The sequence below is a fragment of the Camarhynchus parvulus genome, chromosome 25, assembly GCF_901933205.1.
Source record: "Camarhynchus parvulus chromosome 25, STF_HiC, whole genome shotgun sequence".
NCBI lineage: Eukaryota > Metazoa > Chordata > Aves > Passeriformes > Thraupidae > Camarhynchus > Camarhynchus parvulus.
In genome coordinates this window covers 1,349,764-1,368,228 of record NC_044595.1, presented here as the reverse complement: position 1 = coordinate 1,368,228, position 18,465 = coordinate 1,349,764, and the positions used below count along the sequence as shown (strand labels likewise).

General features: G+C 56.6%; 3 protein-coding genes across 5 annotated transcripts; 2 read left to right on the top strand and 1 right to left on the bottom strand.

Moving 5' to 3' along the window:
* Positions 1–269: 269 nt before the first annotated feature.
* On the top strand, positions 270–5,928 carry CDC42SE1 (CDC42 small effector 1). The gene is made up of 5 exons (XM_030965208.1): positions 270–633; positions 2,771–2,929; positions 3,011–3,121; positions 4,193–4,267; positions 4,364–5,928. Exons 2-4 carry the CDS (start codon positions 2,876–2,878, stop codon positions 4,262–4,264), a joined length of 237 nt encoding a protein of 78 aa, XP_030821068.1. The 5' UTR covers positions 270–633; positions 2,771–2,875; the 3' UTR covers positions 4,265–4,267; positions 4,364–5,928.
* PRUNE1 (prune exopolyphosphatase 1) lies at positions 5,924–10,600 on the bottom strand. Its single transcript, XM_030965190.1, is given in 9 exon segments — positions 5,924–6,496; positions 6,499–6,601; positions 6,709–6,867; positions 6,957–7,051; positions 7,146–7,304; positions 8,005–8,189; positions 8,356–8,561; positions 8,641–8,745; positions 10,073–10,600. Coding segments are annotated over 9 exon segments (1,266 nt in total). The 5' UTR covers positions 10,112–10,600; the 3' UTR covers positions 5,924–6,281.
* Positions 10,601–11,393: 793 nt separating this feature from the next.
* MINDY1 (MINDY lysine 48 deubiquitinase 1) lies at positions 11,394–18,157 on the top strand. 3 transcript variants are annotated; one of them, XM_030965187.1, is made up of 10 exons: positions 11,394–11,452; positions 12,528–13,713; positions 14,184–14,241; positions 14,341–14,405; positions 14,503–14,661; positions 15,086–15,188; positions 15,272–15,414; positions 16,540–16,731; positions 17,588–17,746; positions 17,825–18,157. In XM_030965187.1, the coding sequence occupies exons 2-10, from the start codon at positions 12,634–12,636 to the stop codon at positions 17,873–17,875; spliced, it is 2,010 nt and encodes a 669-aa protein (XP_030821047.1). In that variant the 5' UTR covers positions 11,394–11,452; positions 12,528–12,633; the 3' UTR covers positions 17,876–18,157. The 3 variants fall into 3 exon arrangements, with proteins under 3 accessions (XP_030821047.1, XP_030821046.1, XP_030821048.1); XM_030965186.1 differs by having other exon boundaries at positions 11,399–11,452; positions 12,547–13,713; XM_030965188.1 differs by lacking the exon at positions 16,540–16,731 and having other exon boundaries at positions 11,399–11,452; positions 12,547–13,713.
* Positions 18,158–18,465: the final 308 nt, after the last annotated feature.

Here is an 18,465-nt window from a genome sequence, read left to right as displayed (position 1 = left end):
TCCTACCGGGACCCCGGGCCCCATTCCTACCGGGACCCCGAGCCCCATTCCTACCGGGACCCCAGCCCCCATTCCTACCGGGACCCCGGGCCCCCATTCCTACCGGGACCCCAGGATCCCATTCCTACCGGGACTGGGACCCCCATTCCTACCGGGACCCCGGGCCCCCCGTTCCTACCGGGACCCCCATTCCTACCGGGCCGCCCGTTCCTCCCGGGCCCCGGTCCCGCAGTGCCGGCGGTTCCCGGGGAGGGCGCTGTGCTGGGGCCGGGCCGGGCCGAGCCGCGCCGGGCGGCGGGAGCTGCGCCGCGTCCGCACCGGGCCACGCCTGGGGCTGCGAGCGGGGCACCGGCACCGGCACCTCCCGGCCACGCCTGGGGCTGCGAGCGGGGCACCGGCACCGGAACCCGTACCGGGACCGGGATCCCCGAGCCACGCCTGGGCTGCGAGCGGGGCACCGGCACCAGTACCGGGACCGGGGCTCGCTCAGGGATCCGGATTTGCGCTCCCGGGCCACGCTTGGGGCCGCTGCGAGCCGGACACCGGCAGCGGGACCGGGACCGGGACTTCCGAGCCACGCGTGGGGCTGCGAGCCGGACACCGGCCCCGGGAGCCGCTCCCGCGCCGGGACAGGTAATGGGGCCGCCACCGGGACGGGAACCGGCCGGGACGGGAACCCTTCCGATCCCGCGGAAGGGCCCCCGGAACCGCCGTAGGAAGGCGGAGAGGGCGCCGGGATCGGTACCGGAACGGGAGCGGGGCGGCGGGACGACCCCCCCTTGCAGCTCGCTGGTTCAACCGGGGAGCCCTCCCGGGATCCGCCGGGTCTCCCCGGCCCCACCGGGACCCCCGGGGTCCCAAGGCCTGCCCGGTCCCACCAACCCTACCAAGACCCCCGGGGTCCCAAACCCTGCTGGGACCCCCGACCTGCCGGAGCCCCGCGGAGCTGCCGCTGCCCCGGGGGTCGCAGCCGGGACGGTCCCTCACGAAGGAAACTCACCTCCCACTCTGCCGCCCATGCCGGGGGTCCCGGGCCCGCAGCCGGGGCACCCCAGAACTGTCCCCCCGCCCAGCGCTGTCCCCACACTCTGGCCTTCCCTCCGAGCTCCGGGAGACCCCCGCGGGTACCCTGGCAGTGGGTGACCCCGGTGCGGGGGGCTCGGAGCGGACCCCCCTGCCCGGAGCCCGCCGGTGACGCAGAGCCCGGCGGTGCTTTCCCAACCGGGAAGTCATTTTGCTTGTGCCGGCAGGGCCGGGCCCAAAGCCGCCCTGCCCGGGGCTACCGGGCTGCCCCGGTGGGCTGAACCCGAGCACGGCTCCTCGCAAGGGGGGCTGAGGGCGTGCGACCCCCAAAGCGGGGATCGGGGGGGGCAAGAACCGATAAGAACCGCCCGGAGCCGGCCCCGCCGTCGCCCTTTCGAGGCCGTGAGGCCCTGGCGGGTGCCGGAGGGGCTTTGGGGGCCGGAGGGGTGCGGAGCAGGGGGTCGTGGCCGTGCGGACCCCGGAGGTTTCGCTGCTGGCTCGTCCTTGGCCGAGGCTGTCCCAGCGCCCCGGGATGCGGGGCTGAGTTCGGGGGGCACCTCCCCAGCAAGGCCCGGCCGCTGCCCTGCCGGATCCCAGCGCTGATTTTGCTGAGGAAATCAGGCTGGGAAGGAAACGCAGCCCCCTCCTCATCTGCCCCGCAGCCGGGGGCAGAGGCCGGGTTTGGGTTTGGCATGGGGGGGCACGGCGTGGGCACGGAGCCGGTGTGCATTGAACGGGACGTGTCACAGCCTGCCCGATCCCAGCGCTCCCGGAGGGGCTCACCGGGGAACGGGAACGGGGACACGGCGGGGGACACAACGGGGGACACGGCGGGGGACACGGGGGTCCTCTGGTTATGGGGGAGCAGCACAGGGCGCACCCACCCCACGGGAATGCCCGGTTGGAGGGTGATTCCGTGGGATTCTCGGGGACAGATCCTGGCCGGCGGTGCTGACAGAGCCGTGCCGAGGCTGGGCTCGGAGCCCCCCGTTTCGGGGGCTGCCCCCCGGCCCCGCTCCTCCCCGCCGCGAGCAGGAAGCGCGGCCGGACTTTGGTCCATCCGGCGGCACCGGCGCAGGGGCAGAGGAAGGAACTTGTCCTGTTCTCCGGAGCCAGGGCACCCATCGGCCGTGGGGGCTCTCCCGTGGCTGATACCCAGTCACAGCCCCTCGTGGGTGGGTGAGTTCCCTGCGTGCCTCTGGCTCCTTTTTTTTTTTTTTTTTTTGAAGGAGTTATCTCTCCTTAGCATGAGGAGAAGCGCCCATTTTGGGGGTTAAACCCCCTTTGCACACCTCCTTGCCTACCCCAGGCAGTACCGTGGGAGTTTGGGATAAAATCCCAGCAGTCCCTGTTTATTTCTCCCCCGTCTGCTCTGCTCTTCAGAAGCTGGAGCGGAAGAGCTGAAGCTCCGGCCCCTTTTCGGAAAGGCCGGGATATTTTTAGCTGCCTGGCTCAGGGAGTTGGGATTTGCCATGGCTGCCTCCATCCCCCCCATCCTGCCGCAGCATCCTTCAGCTGTGTCCTGCCCTGGAGCGGGGGACACGGCCCAGCCACGGCCATGGGGACCACTCTGGGGGTCTCCGTGTGATACCCAGGTTCCCTGGGACTCCCTTTCCATAACAGGTGTCCCCTTGGATGATCTGTGTGTGACCCCGGGCTCTGCTGGGGGTTCTCTAAGTTTTTGTTGCTTGATGTGAAATTGCTTTACCATTAACCTGGAAGCATCACTCTCCCTTCCCACTCACAGCCAGCCGCTCCTCTCCACGCCGTGCCCACCCCGACCAGGTGTCCCCATGGAGTGACCCTGCAGCTGTGCCAGCCCGTGGGGACGCTGGCTGCCACCGCCGCCAGCATGAGCGACTTCTGGCACAAGCTGGGCTGCTGCGTCGTGGAGAAGCCCCAGCCCGTGAGTACCTCCCCTGCAGCCACTTTGGGGAGGGGGCCTGGGGGGGTTAAGCAGGCTTTGATGGCCTTCATCCCCTCGCAGAAGAAGAGGAGGAGACGGATCGACCGCTCCATGATCGGGGAGCCCATGAACTTCGTGCACCTGACGCACATCGGCTCCGGAGACATGGCTGCGGGAGAGGGGCTGCCCATGGTACCCTGGGGGCTGGGGGGGCTTGGCTGGGCGGCTGGGGCTTGGGGTTGGGGTGCTGGGGCTCTCACCTGGGTGATAGGTGGTGGGTTTGGGGTGCTGGGTCTGAGGGTTGGGTGCTGGGTGTTGTTTTGGGGTGCTGGGTCTCAGAGTTGGGTCCTGGGTCTCAAGTTGGTTGGTGGGTGTTGTTTTGGGGTGCTGGGTCTCAGGGTTATTTGCTGGGTGTTGTTTTGGGGTGCTGGGTGTTGTTTTGGGGTGCTGGGTGTCAGGGTTGGGTGCTGGGTGTTGTTTCAGGGTGCTGGGTGTTGTTACGGTTGGGTGCTGGGTGTTGTTTTGGAGTGCTGGGTGTTGTTTTGAGGTGCTGGGTCTCAGGGTTGGGTGCTGGGTGTTGTTTTGGGGTGCTGGGTGTTGTTTCGGGGTGCTGGGTGTTGTTACGTGGTGCTGGGTGTTGTTTTGAGGTGCTGGGTCTCAGGGTTGGGTGCTGGGTGTTGTTTCGGGGTGCTGGGTGTTGTTACGTGGTGCTGGGTGTTGTTTCGGGGTGCTGGGTGTTGTTTCGGGGTGCTGGGTGTTGTTTTGGGGTGCTGGGTCTGAGGGTTGGGTGCTGGGTGTTGTTTCGGGGTGCTGGGTGTTGTTTTGAGGTGCTGGGTCTCAGGGTTGGGTGCGTGTTGGGTGCTGGGTGTTTTTGGGTGTGTTGTTCGGGTGCTGGGTGTTGTTTTGGGGTGCTGGGTGTTGTTTCGGGGTGCTGGGTGTTGTTTCAGGGTGCTGGGTGTTGTTTTTTTATGGTGCTGGGTGTTGTTTTGAGGTGCTGGGTCTCAGGGTTGGGTGTTGTTTGGGTGCTGGGTGTTGTTTTGGGGTGCTGGGTGTTGTTTTGGGGTGCTGGGTGTTGGTGTTGGGTGCTGGGTGTTGTTTTGGGGTGCTGGGTGTTGTTTCGTGGTGCTGGGTGTTGTTTTGGGGTGCTGGGTGTTGTTTTGGGGTGCTGGGTGTTGTTTTGGGGTGCTGGGTGTTCTTTGGGGTGCTGGCTCTCCTGGCCGGCCCAGGGGGGTGGCACAGGTGGGTCACAGGCCCTCTCTGCAGACTGGTGCTGTCCAGGAGATGAGGTCCAAGGGCGGCCGGGAGCGACAGTGGAGCAACTCCCGAGTGTTGTAGCGTGTGAGTACCAGCCCATGGCGCCTTCCCCTCTGAGGAACACCCACCTCAGCCACCGCTTGGGCGCTCCCATAACCCATAACCTCTTGGATTTTACAGATTCCTGGCTTTTTCAGCCCAAACTTGAACTGCCTGATCCCCCCCCCGCTGGAGGAGAAGCCTTCCTGGAGTGCTTTAACCCCGCGGTATTTATGCAGCACCATCCTCACCCAGCAGCTCCCGGTGACTCTGGGGCTTCATCCCTCTGGAAAATCCCTCCTTGCTGGTGACATGGGGAGGGAGCCCCCATCTCCTGCCCCACCTGGAAAGGACACAGCCGCCCCCCTGAGACGTGCCAGGAGCTGCCAGGCGCAGCCCACGTGTCCCAAATCCTCCCAGGTCTCCCTTTTCCCACTCCCGTGTCTCCCGTGGTGGTGCCTCAGTTTCCCCATGGAACCAGTCATGGTGCAGAGGCAGCTTTGATGCCTCCCAGAACATCACAGAGGAGCAAAACCAGGATTCAGCCCCAATATTCTGGTGCCAAACCAGAGTTAAACCCAAGGTGTTCTGGTGTCAGACCAGGACTGGGTGTCAAACTGGGATTAAACCCCAATTCTTAGGAGCAGAACTGGGATTAAACCCCAATTTTCAGGAGCAGAAGTGGGATTAAACCCCGATATTCTGGTGCCAAACCAGTTAAACCCAAGGTGTTCTGGTATCAAACCAGGATTGGATGTCAAACTGGGATTAAACCCCAATTCTTAGGAGCAGAACTGGGATTAAACCCCAATTCTTTGGAGCAGAACTGGGATTAAACCCCAATTCTTTGGAGCAGAACTGGGATTAAACCCCAATTTTCCGGAGCAGAACTGGGATTAAACCCCGATTCTTTGGAGCAGAACTGGGATTAAACCCCAATTCTTTGGAGCAGAACTGGGATTAAACCCCGCTGCTTTGGTGCCAAACCAGGATCCAACCCCAATGCTCGGCTGTGTCCGAGCCCACAGTGCCTCCAGCTGGCATTCCACCGCCGCCAAACCCCCGCCCCCCTCCTTTTTTTAGGATCTGTTCCTATTTTTAAGCTCCCAAACCCACCTGAGCAGCCTCTGTGGCCTCGGGCAGGACCGTGGTGGGGTCCCCTCCTCCACCCGGGATTGTCCCCAGGCCGGACAGGGCCTGACCCGAGAAGGGCTCTGGAATTAGGTGCGGGTGTACATAGTTTAATTAGTGCCAGGATTAAATATTAATTAGCACGTGCTGGGTGACAGAGCCTTTCCCCTGCCCTTTTGTCTGGTGGGAGCTGGGATTTTCTAGCCCCGTGTCGTGCTCGGGGGTCAGGGTTTTTGGGAAAAAAACATTCCACCCTTGAAATAAATGCCTTGTGCTGGTCCAAGGGGTGGGTGCAGGAGCTGCCCCAGGCTCCTCGCTCCCTCCTCTGCTCCTGGAGCAGCCAAATCCACTGGGAAAAGCTGAAATTCACGACTTTTTATGGCACAACCAGTTTCCTCCCGGCCGGGCTGGACTCGGGAGTGTGGCTGCACTGACACCCCCTCCTTGGACACCCCAAAATGTTCCTCTGACCCACTGTAGAGGGGATTGCACCCCAGGGAAAGAGGGGGTGCCACCCCCAGCTCGAGTGGGGCAGCACCCCATCCCAGAATAAAAGCCAAGAGCCAAAACTGGAAGAAAAGGGAAATTTAATCCTTGGAGAAAACAGCGACGGTTCTGGACGGCTGCGTGTCCGGACCCACCCTCTGGGGCCTCCCTCTGCCCCCCAAAGGAGGAAGATCATCAAGAACTCATTAACTCCCCCACCCCAACGCCTTCATCAAGGGGGTGCAACTCCTGCCCATGGCATCCCCAAAACCCCGCCTTGGGGACCACTGGGGCACAGGGAGCCATTGGGAGGGGGGACAAACCACGAGCTGACCTCTAACAAAGGCAGCTGCCACCCCCCCACAGCCAGGCACCCCACGGGGGCCTGCTCAGGGACCCCAACTTCCTCATCCAGACCTCAAATTCCGCGGGGGTGCCTCTGTTATTTCGGGGAGCCCGGGGGCTGCCCGGCGGCGATGCGGCTGACCCGCTCCAGGACATCCTGGGGACACAGCGGGGGCACGGCCTGTGCCAGGGGACACTCCTCCACCAGGCTGTTCATGGGGGTGGGCGGCGGCACCACCTCTTCCTCGGGGCCCCCTGCAGCCCCCAGACCCCCCAGAGCTGCCCTGAGGATGGGCAGCACCTTCTTACGGTGGCCACGGTGTTGCCCTGGGCGTAGGCGGCCACGCAGGGCCAGGGGCTGGGCAGCGGCCGCAGCAGCAGCGACGGCGCCATCGCCTCCTCCAGCGCCCGGCACAGCTGTGGGGCAGTGAGCGTGGGGCTGGGACCTGCCCAGCACCCCCAAAACTGCCAGGTTCTGGGGCAAAGCGGGGCTGGATGCGCCCAAACCCGGCTCCCGGACTCACCGTGCTACGGAGGGGCTCCTGCGCGCTGTACACCGCGAGTTTTCGGGTGGGTTCGTGGCGTTCGTTAAAGGACACGGTCATGGCCACCAGCCCCGCGTAGGCACGGGCCTGGCAGAAAGCCTCCAGGTCCTGCAGCAAGCCAGGCCGGAGCAGGAAGGTCTGGGTAGAGGGGAGGGGTCTCGGTGTCACCGTGATGTCCCCGGTGTGCCACTCCCTGCCTCAGTTTCCCCCTCAGCCCCGAGTCTCACTTCCAGGTCCTCGAAGACGCCGCTGATGGCGACGACAGCCTCGTCGTTGGAGATGACTTTGAGGTCCTTCCGCAGCATCTGCTCTGTTGTCAGCCCTGGGAGGTGGCCAGGGGATGAAGCCCAGGGCACCTTCCTGTCCCCAACGAGAGGGGGGGACACACCTGGGTGCCGCTGGCCTGGCACACCCACCTGTGACATCAAACTTGGCCGCCTGCAGGGCTCCGAACACGGCGTCACGGGCCGGCAGCTCTGGGAACCTCTCCTCGAGCAGGGACACGCAGGCCACGTCCCTGGGGGTCACCTTGCCTGCAGCTGGGCTCAGGTTGATGCAGTCCAGCAGGATGGTGGCTGTGGGGACGAGCAGGGCCGTGGTGTCACCGTCCCTGGGGACAGAGCTCAGCCAGGACCCCACAGAATCCCAGAATGATGAGGTTGGGAGAGACCTCTAAGATCATCGAGTCCAACCTGTGCCCTAACACCTCAGCTCTAGCACCCAGTGCCACGTCCAGTGTTTATTTAAACACATCCAGAGATGGTGATTCTACACCTCCCTGGGAAGAGCATTCCAGTGCTTTAATATTCTTTCGGTGAAAATTTTTTCCCTGATATCCAACCTGTCCCTTCCCTGACTCGAGACTGCGTCCTCTTGTTCTGTCAGTGCTGCCTGGTGGAAGACACCGACCCCAACCTCCCTTCAAGAAGCTGTAGAGAGCAATAAGGTCACCCCTGAGCCTCCTCTTCTCCAGGCTGAACACCCCCAGCTCCTTCAAACGTTCCTCACAGGGTTTGTGTTCCAAGCCCCTCGCCAGCCTTGTGTTTGAGCATCTCCTTCCCAAACTGAGGAGCCACAGCGCACTCAAGATTTGGCCTCACCAGTGCCGAGTCCAGGGGCAGAATGACCTCCCTGCTCGTGCTGGCCACACCATTCCTGATCCAGGCCAGGAGCCATTGTCCTCCTCAGCCACCAAAGCACACTGCTGGCTCATATCCAACCAGCTGGGCACCAGGTCCCTTTGTGCCCCACTGTCCCCAGCTGTCCCCTGCTCACCGTGCAGCAGCGCGGCCGTGGTTCTGTCCAGCACTCCCGGGGGGCCCTGCAGGATCCTCTCGGTCACCAGGGTGGCACAGGAGCCCACGGGCTCCACTGTCACCTGGCACGGGGGACCTCGGGCCCGCTCCAGCGGCCGGTGATCCAGGACCTCCACCACGGCCTCCTCCAGGGCAGCGTCGGCACTGGTGGGCAACGGGAAGGGTCACCCCTGGCAGAGCCTGCCAAACCCCCTTGTTCCTTTTTTCCCCTAAAAACTCCCTGGAAATGGATCGATTTCACCCATCCTGGGCGGGAAAATCAAGCAAGGCTCTGCACGGGTTGTCCCCAAGGTGCCACCTCCCAGCTCACCCAGGCAGGATGTGGTGATCAACCAGAGTGAGAGACAGCAGCCCAGCGTGGTGCAGCCCCCCCAGGTCGATCTCATCCCGAAAGACCAGCGAGGTGGCCGGGATGCCGCGCTCCCGCAGCAGGAACGTCGTCTCCGTCCGCAGCGCCAAGTCGGCGCTGGGGATGTTCAGCACGGGCACGAAGGCGGCTCTGGGAGCCGGGCTGGTCTGCAGCAAGGAGGGTGTCACACCCAGTGAGGCGTCCCCAAGGCCATCAGCGGTCCCTGGGGTAGCGGTTCAGCCTCACCTGGGCAAGGAAATAGGCCAGGGCCAGCGCGGAGACGGTGGAGTCCAGGTCACAGGCCTCGTTGCCCATCACCACGTGGATCTCCCGCTGCTGCTGGATGTGATCCTGCAGGGATGGCACGTGTCAGGCACAGCAGCAGCAGCAACGTGGTCCTGTCCTCCAAAATGCCCCAAACTGCTCCCTTGTCCTCATCGGTGCTCCTGGAGCCACCCACCACAGGTGTCACCCACAGATTGCAGCCTCCAGATGAGCTCCTGGCACCCCTGGGATCCATTTCTGACCTCCTGATGAGCTCCTGGAACCCCTGGGGTCCATTTCTGGCACTCAATCCTCAGGGTTTTGGGGGTGTGTGTGGACTGAGGTGTGCTGGGATTCCAGGAACACTCACCTGAGCCACCAGGTGAGGCCAGGGACCATGCCAGCCCCGCAGCCCTGGGAGCACCGAGTGCTTTAACCCATTTGTTTTAGAATTTGGGGCTGCTTGTCACCCCCAAAAAAATGACGTTTCACCTTCTTTTGCTTGCCTGCAGCAGCAGGGAAAACACATCACTCCCCTGTCCCCCGCCCACAGGAGCCACCCCGTCCCCAGGCTCTGATTTTTGGGACAATTCTCTGCTGCCATAACCCAGATTTGCTAATTTTTTGGTGGAAACTGAGGGAAAAAAACAACCCGAGAGCAGCTGCAGCACAAACCCCTCAGCAGGTCCGGGCTGGGAAACGTTTCGGGGTGTCCCTGGTGTGGCTGTGCCACCTCAGTGGGGCACCACGCTCAGGCGCTCGGCTCCATCCATCGGGTGCTCATCTCCCCCTGCACCCCAGTTCTCCCCCTGCACCCCATTTGCTTGCACCCCCATTTCCCTGCACCCCCATTTGCCTGCTCCCCAGTCCCTTGAACCCCAATTCTCCCCCGGCACCCCCAATTCTCCCCCTGCCCCCCCATTTCTCTGCTCCCCAATTCTCCCCCTGCACCCCAATTCCTCCCCTGCACCCCCATTTCCCTGTGCCCCATTTCCCTGCACCCTATTTCCTCCCCCTACACCCCCATTTCCCTGCTCCCCCATTTCCCTGCTCCTCCATTTCCCTGCTCCTCCATTTCCCTGAATCCCAACTCCCCCCTGCACCCCATTTCCCTGCTCCCTCATTTTCCTGCACCCCAATTCTCCCCCTGCACCCCCATTTCCCTGCTCCCCCATTTGCCTGCTCCCCAATCCCCTGAACCCCAACTCCCCCCTGCACCCCCCATTTCCCTGCACCCCATTTCCTCCCCCTGCACCCCATTTCTCTGCTCCCCCATTTCCCTGCTCCCCATTTGCCTGCTCCCTAATCCCCCCCACCCCATTTCCCTGAACCCCAATCCCCCCCTACACCCCATTTCTGCTCCCCCATTTCTCCCCTGCTCCCCCATTTCCCTGCTCCCCATTTCCCCCCATACCTGCAGAGCTGCCCGGCTCCCCAGCACGAAGCGCTCCATGACAGCGCTGATCCACGGCCTCAAGCGCCAGGATGGCCCCAGTATAACCCAGTACAGCCCAGTACGGCCCAGTATAACCCAGTACAACCCAGTACAACCCAGTACAACCCAGTATGGCCTCCTACAGCCCAGTATAACCCAGTACAACCCAGCAGAGCCCAGCACGGCCAAGCAGGGCCCAGCACAAACCCAGGCTACCCCAGTCCAGCCCAGTATCACCCAGTCTGTCCCAGTCCAGCCCAGTATGACCCCAGACTGTCCCAGTCCAGCCTAGTTTAAGCCCAGTCCGTCCCAGTATCACCCGAGACTATCCCAGTACCACCCCAGACTGTCCCAGACCAGCCCAGTTCAAGCCCAGTCCGTCCCGGTCCAGCCCAGTATCACCCCAGACTACCCCAGTCCAGCCCAGTTCAAGCCCAGTAACACCCCAGAGTATCCCAGTATGACCCCAGTCCGTCCCAGTTTAAGCCCAATAACACCCCAGACTATCCCAGTATGACCCCAGTCCGTCCCAGTTCCGTCCCAGTCCAGCCCAGTTTAAGCCCAGTCCGTGCCAGTTTAAGCCCAGTACCACGCCAGACTATCCCAGTACCACCCCAGCCTGTCCCAGTACCGTCCCAGCCTGTCCCAGCCTGTCCCAGTCCGTCCCAGTCCGTCCCAGTCCAGCTCCGCCGCCCCTCCCCCCGCGCCGCAGGGGCCGCTGGGAGGGGGCGGGGCCATTCCCGGCATCCCCCACGCTGGGGGTGGGGGTGGGGGGGGGACCCCAAATTTCTTCTTTTCACCCCAAAACCCTCCCGGGACCCCTCAATCTCCCCCTGGACCCCCAAACATCCCCCTCAGCCCCTTCTGACACCCCCAAATTCCGTTGCGACCCCAAAACACCCCCCCCAGCCCAACCCCCACCCTGCAGAACCCCCCCTACTCCCCAAAAATTTGAGTGCGCCCCCAAAAATTTACACCTTGAATCTTCTTCTTCCTCCTCCTCTTCCTCCTCCTCCTCCTCCTCCTCCTCCCCCCGCCCTAAATCCGCCTTCCCACGGGGCAGCCGCAGCCAGGTGGAAAACAGGCCCCGGAAAAAGGGGGGAAAAGAGGGGAAAAAGAGGAAAAAAAGAAGAAAAAAAGGAGAGAAAAAAAAAAAACCAGGGAAGAGGATAAAAGAAAAGGAGAGATTAAAAAAGGAAAAATTTAAAAAAAAAAAAAAAAGGGAGGGGAAAGGAAGACGAGAGAAGCGAAAGGAGCGCGAAGGAATTAAAAAGAGGATTAAAGAGGAAAAAAGAAGGAAGAAGAAAGAAAAAGGGAATAAAGGAGGAGAGAAGAAGGAGGAAAAAGCCAGGAGAAAAGGTAAAGGGAGGTTTAAAGGGTTAAAAAGGAGGGATAAAGTAGAAAAAAAAATGAGGGGAGAGGAGGGGGGAAGAGGGAAAATTAGCAAAAGAAGGGGAAAGGAGGAAAAAAAGAAAGGAAGGAAGGGAAAAGGAGGGGAAAAAATATTCTAAAAAGCAAGGGAAAAGGAGCATAAACAAGGAATAAAGAAGAAAAAGGGGAGGAAAAACAAGGAATAAAGAAAGGAAAATGAGGAAAAAACAAGGAATAAAGAAGGAAAAACAAGGAATAAAGAAGGAAAAGGAGGAAAAACAAGTATTAGGAGGGAAAAATGAAGGAAAAGACGGAAGGGGGGACCCCGGGCCGGCCGGACCGGCCCCGCCGCGGGCTCGGGGCGGAGCCGAGAGTGGGAATTGAAATTCGCCTTCCCTTGTGCCTGTTAAACGGCACTGCGTTTTGTTTTATTTTATTTTATTTTATTTTATTTTATTTTATTTTATTTTATTTTATTTTATTTTATTTTATTTTATTTTATTTTATTTTATTTTAAATTTTTGTTTTATTTAATTTCATTCTATTCTATTCTATTCTATTCTATTTCATTTTATTTTTCATTTTATTCTATTCTGGTTGTGAATTTAATTTAATTCTATTCTGTTCTATTCTAATTTTAAATTTAATTCTATTCTATTCTATTTCATCTTATTTCATTTAATTTTTTAAATTATATTTTATTTCATTTCATTTCATTTACAGCCCCCATATACACATATGTATCTATAGATATAGACAGATATATACATATATAAAGATACATTTATATTTATATTTATACTTATATTTATGAACCTATTATATTTATGAACCTGTTATATTTATATTTATATTTATATTTATATTATTTATATTTATATTTATATTTATATTTATATTTATATTTATATTTATATTTATATTTATATTTATATTTATACTTATATTTATATTATATTATGCTTATATTTATATTTATATTTATATTTATATTTATACTTACGAACCTATTTAATTTATATTATATTTATATTTATATTGTCTCTGTATTTTCCTCACCCAGCCCAATTTTCCCTCCTCAGGCTGAGCTTTGGGATGCAGCTGCTCCTGGACAGACCCAGAGCATTCCCAGGAGCCTGATCGGAACCCGAGCAGCACCAGAGGGTCCCATGGAGCAGGAGGGGACCCCCGAGCCCCCCGAGGAGCCTGCGGGTGGGGACGGAATTCCCAACGTTGGGCACGGAATTCCCAGTGTAGGGGATGGAAATTCCAACGTTGGCGATGCAATTCCCGGCGTTGGTCGCGGAATTTCCGGTGTGGCGGATGGAATTCCCAGTGTTGGGGACAGAATTCCCAGTGTAGGGGACAGAATTCCCAATGTTGGGGATGAAGTTCCCAGTGTTGGGGATGGAATTCCCAATGTAGGGGATGAAGTTCCCAATGTTGGGGATGGAATTCCCAATGTTGGGGATGAAGTTCCCAATGTTGGGGATGGAATTCCCAGTGTAGGGGACGCAATTCCCAATGTTGGGGACGCAATTCCCAATGTTGGGGCCGGTGACGGAATTCCCGATGTCGCGGACGCAATTCCCAGCGTTGAGGATGAAATTCCCGGTGCTGGTGACAAAATTCCCAGTGTTGAGGACACAATTCCCGGTGTAGGTGACACAATTCCCAATGTTGGTGACACAATTCCCAGTGTAGGTGACACAATTCCCAGTGTTGGTGACACGATTCCCAATTTTAGGGACGGAATTCCCGGTTTAGGTGACACACTTCCCAATGTTGGGGACACAATTCCCAATTTTAGGGACGGAATTCCCGGCGCAGGGCATGGAATCCCTGATGTCGGTGACACAATTCCCGGTGCTGGTGACAGAATTCCCGGTGCGGGGAATTCCCAGGAAGGTTCTGGGGCTCCATCCGGGCAGCAGGAGGGGGGCTCCAGCCCCCAGGGACCCCCGGGGGGCTCCCCCAAGCAGCCGCAGCCCCCGCAGGACAGGGGGTCCCCCAAGGAAGGGGGGTCCCCCAAGGAGCAGCCCCCACAGGAGGGGTCCCTGAAGGAGGGGGGGCCCCCCCAGGACAGGGGGTCCCCGCCGGCCGAGCCCCCCCGGGCGCAGCCCCCCGGGGATTTTTACTTTGTCAAGTGGATCCTGTGGAAGGGGCAGCGCACGGCCCTGGTGACCCAGGGCGAGAACGGGCCCTGCCCGCTGCTGGCCATCATCAACATCCTCCTGCTGCAGTGGAAGGCAAGCTGGGGGGGGGACCCCCAAATCCCCAGGGGAGGGGTCCCAGGGGTGGGATGGGATTGATGGGATGGGATGGGGTGGGATGGATGGGATGGGATGGGATGGGATGGGATTGATGGGATTGATGGGATTGATGGGATGGGATGGGATGGGATGGGATGGGATCAATGGAATGGGATGGGATGGGATGGGATGGGATGGGATGGGATGGGATGGGATGGGATCCATGGGATGGGATGGGATGGGATCAATGGAATGGGATCAATGGAATGGGATGGGATGGGATGGGATGGGATGGGATCAATGGGATGGGATCAATGGGATGGGGTGGGATGGGATCAATGGGATGGGATGGGATGGGATGGGATGGGATCCATGGGATGGGATGCATGGGATGGGATGGGATGGGATGGGATGGGATGGGATGGGATGGGATGGGATGGTGCCCAGCCTGCTCTGGTTGCCCCCAGGTGAAGCTGCCCCCGCAGACAGAGGTGGTCACGGCCGAGGAGCTGATGGCACATTTGGGTGAGTGGGGACCCTGCTGTAGCACCAGGAATGGGGTGGGGGGCTCCAGTGGGACCCCCACATTCGCTGGGGGGGGATTCTGACCCTGCTGCCTCGCAGGGAATTGCATCCTGGCCACCCAACCCCGGGACACCTCGGAGGGGCTGCAGCTGAACTTCCAGCAGGTGAGGAGCGACCCCAGGACATCCAACCCCGCTGGCTGCAGGGTTTGGGGTGGCACCTTCAGGGGTGACCCCTCCTCGTGTTTCTGCTGCCCCCCAGAACATCAATGACACCATGACAGTCCTGCCCAAGCTCTCCACGGGGCTGGACGTCAACGTGAGGTTCACGGGGGTCTCAGATTTTGAGTACACCCCCGAGTGCATCGTCTTCGACCTCCTCAACATCCCACTGTACCACGGCTGGCTGGTGGACCCCCAGGTGAGCCCCCCTACCTGGCTGCTGGTGGCTTCTGTGGGGTCACAGAGGTGTCCCCAGGGCTGGGGCTCGTCCTGGCCAAGGTGGCCAAGCTCAGCATGGATGTCCCAACCCTGGGAGTGCTCAAGGCCAGGTTGGATGGGGCCTGGAGGAACCTGGTCTAGCAGGACTGTGGTTTGGGGGTTCCAGATGAGCCTGGTCTAGGAGAACTGTGGTTTAGGGAGGTCCAGATGATCCCAGAAATTCCCACCCCGAAGCCCTCAGTGATGTTTGGGATGGGGCTTTGAGCCTGAGGCGGTGCCTGGCTCCTCTGGCCATGGCAGGAGGTTGCACTGGGCGCTCCCTTCCCTCAGAAGGGACCCTCAGACCCCTCTGCTGTGGCTCCATGGCCACCAGGAGCTCACCCCGTGTCCCTGCCATCCCGCAGAGCCCCGAGCAGGTGCAGGCCGTGGGCAAGCTCAGCTACAACCAGCTGGTGGAGAAGATCATCACCTGCAAACACGCCAGCGACTCGCGCCTGGTGAGCGAAGGTAACGGCCCCGCTCGCTGCCCGCGCTCCCGGGGGGCACAGCCGGGCGCCCCCAGCCCCGCCACGTCCCCGTTGTCCCCTCAGGGCTGGTGGCAGAGCAGTTCCTGGAGTCCACGGCGTCCCAGCTGACCTTCCACGGGCTGTGCGAGCTCATGGCCCGCGCCCGCGAGGGAGAGCTCGGCGTCTTCTTCCGCAACAACCACTTCAGCACCATGACCAAGCACAAGGTGGGAGCCCAGAGCCCTCTGTGCGCCCCCAGACACCCACGCAGGGCTCGTTGTCACCTGTCCTGCGGGAACGTTCCTCGCTCGGCATCACCAAACGTGGCGTTCCCCAGCACGAGGGAAGGGATGAGAATCTTGAGTCCGTGTTTCAGAAGGCTGATTTATAATTTTGGTATTTTATTATATGACATTACATGATATGATATATGATATGATATAATATGATATAATATATATTATATTGCATTATTTTACATTATATATTATATTATATTATATTATATTATATTATATTATATTATATTATATCATATTATATTATATCATATTATATTATATTATATTATATTATATTATATTATATTATATTATATTATATTATATTATATTATATTATATTATATTATATTATATCATATTATATTATATCATATTATATTCATTATGATATTATTATTTTATATTATTTTATACTATTTTATATTATTTTATAATATATGATATAATATATTATATGATATATATTACATCATATCATATAATATATAATATCATATATCATGTCATTATGATATGATATTATATTATATAATCATTATATCATCATTGTATCATCATGTCAATCATCATTATATTATATTATACCATCATTACATTACGTTACATTACAATATAATGTAATATAATGTAATATAATATAATATAACATAACATAACATAACATAACATAATATAATATAACATAATATAATATAATATAATATAATATAATATAATATAACATAACATAATATAATATAATATAATATAACATAATATAACATAATATAATATAATATAATTAAAACTATAGTAAAGAATAGAAGAAAGGATTTCATCAGAAAGGAACAGAAAGGAATGGAATGATAATGAAATCTTGTGACTCTCAGAGAGTCCAACACAGCCGGACTGTGATTGGCCATTAATTAAAAACAACCACATAAGACCAATCAAAGATGCACCTGTTGCATTTTACAACAGCAGATAATTATTGTTCACATCTCATTTCTGAGGCCTCTCAGGAGAAAAAGATCCCAGCAAAAGGATTTTTCATCAAACCTGTCCCGTGCCACTGTCCCTTGTGCCCAGGGCCACCTCTACCTGCTGGTGACGGACCAGGGCTTCCTGCAGGAGGAGGGCGTGGTGTGGGAGAGCCTGCACAGCGTGGATGGGGACAGCTGCTTCTGTGACAGCGAGTTCCACCTCAGCCACCCCCTGGGCAAGGACAGGGCCAGCACGGCCCCCCCGGACCCCCGGCTGCAGCAGAGACAAGTGGACCAGGTTTGGGGACGAGTGGTGGCAGTGGCTGTGGGTTTTGTGAGGTCCCCAGGGTGAGGGAAGAGATGAAGCTGAGTCTGTATTCGCAGAAGGCTGATATTATATTCTATTATATTCTATTCTATTCTATTCTATTCTATTCTATTCTATTCTATTCTATTCTATTATTACATTACATTACATTACATATTACATCATATATATTAATATATTAATATATTATATAAGAATACTTATACTGAATATAAGAAGTTATTCTATTCAATTCATATATTTTATTATGAGAATACTATACTGAAATTATTATAATTATTATTATTATAAGAATTTTATATTATTATATTATAAGAATTATTATAAGAATACTAAAACTATACTAAAGAAATAGAGAAAGGATACAGAGAGAAGGCTTAACAAGGATGCTAAAATTGTTGTTATAATAAATAATATTATAATTATTATAAAAGAAAATATTATAATAAATGGTTTTAAATATAATACATATTTTATAAACATTATATTAATTTATTACGTTATAATATTACAAATATAGATAATTTTAATAATAGAATAATATTTTATTAAATATTATAATAAATATAATAAGAAACCTGTGACTCCTTCCAGAGTCCTGACACAGCTGGCCGTGATTGGTGATTAAGTAAAAACAATTCACGTGTTGGAAAAACAAATCTCCAAATCAAATTCCAAAGCAGCCAAACACGAGAAGCTGAGGCTTCTCAGCTTCCCAGGAGAAAATCCTGGGCAAGGGGAATGTTTTAGAAAATCTGACGGGAACAAGCGAGTCCCATCATGGATCCCACAGGGTTTGACCCCCCTCTTTTTGTGCTCCTGCCAGGATTTCATGGTGGCCCTGTCCCTGCAGCAAGGACAGGACGCCTCCTCGGTGCTCAGCGACCTGGAGCTGGCGCGGCAGCTGCAGCAGGAGGAGTACCAGCAGCACCATCCTCATCGTCATCCTCATCACCCTGCTCCTGCTCAGCTGCTCCCAGCGCAGGTAACCAGGCGGTGCTGCTGGCCCTGGGGGGGTCTCTGTGCGTCCCCCCCGAGCTCAGCCCTGTCCCTGTCCCCACAGGCGGAGCGGCGCCCGCGGCAGAGGCCGGATTCGGACTGCACCCTCCTCTAGCACCTCGTGCCTGGGCGTCCCCACGCCTGCAGCCCCCCAAAACCCCGCTCTGCGTCCTCCTGGGACATCCTGGGGGTCCCTGGGGGCTGGAGATGAGGGGTGACCGTCTGAGCACACCCCAGGAGCACCCCAAACTTCCCAGTGGCCTTAACACAGGGGGGGTCCCACACCTCCATCCACACTCTGAGACAGGGGTGGGTGTGGATGTGGGGATGGGGGGGACACCTGCACCCCCCCTGTTCAAAATGTGGCCTTAGCCCTTGGCAAGTAAAGGACTTGTCCCCCTGCACATGGATCTGACACCACTGGGGGCTTCTGTTCTCCGGGGACACGGGGGATTGGGATATTTTGGGGGTGGGGGGATTGGGGGGGAGTTTGGGGGATTTGGGGTCACGGTTTCTCCGCGGGTTTGGGGTCCCCTCCGCGGAGTGCAGTTGCGCGGCGCGGCCGCCAGGCGGCGACAGGGGGCGAGTGGGGCCTGTGGGGTTCCATAAGGGCACAAATGGGGCATAAATGGGGTGTCCGTAGGGGGTGTATGGGACACATATAGGGCTGTCTATAGGGGGTGTATATGAGGTGCACAGGGCACA

Coding starts and splice junctions, on each gene's coding strand:
- CDC42SE1 (XM_030965208.1), top strand. CDS start 2,876: ATGAGCGACTTCTGGCACAAGCTGGGCTGCTGCGTCGTGGAGAAGCCC. Junction 2,930..3,010: donor TCGTGGAGAAGCCCCAGCCC/GTGAGTACCTCC, acceptor ATCCCCTCGCAG/AAGAAGAGGAGGAGACGGAT. Junction 3,122..4,192: donor CGGGAGAGGGGCTGCCCATG/GTACCCTGGGGG, acceptor CCCTCTCTGCAG/ACTGGTGCTGTCCAGGAGAT.
- MINDY1 (XM_030965187.1), top strand. CDS start 12,634: ATGGAGCAGGAGGGGACCCCCGAGCCCCCCGAGGAGCCTGCGGGTGGG. Junction 15,189..15,271: donor CTCGCGCCTGGTGAGCGAAG/GTAACGGCCCCG, acceptor TTGTCCCCTCAG/GGCTGGTGGCAGAGCAGTTC. Junction 17,747..17,824: donor CTCAGCTGCTCCCAGCGCAG/GTAACCAGGCGG, acceptor CTGTCCCCACAG/GCGGAGCGGCGCCCGCGGCA.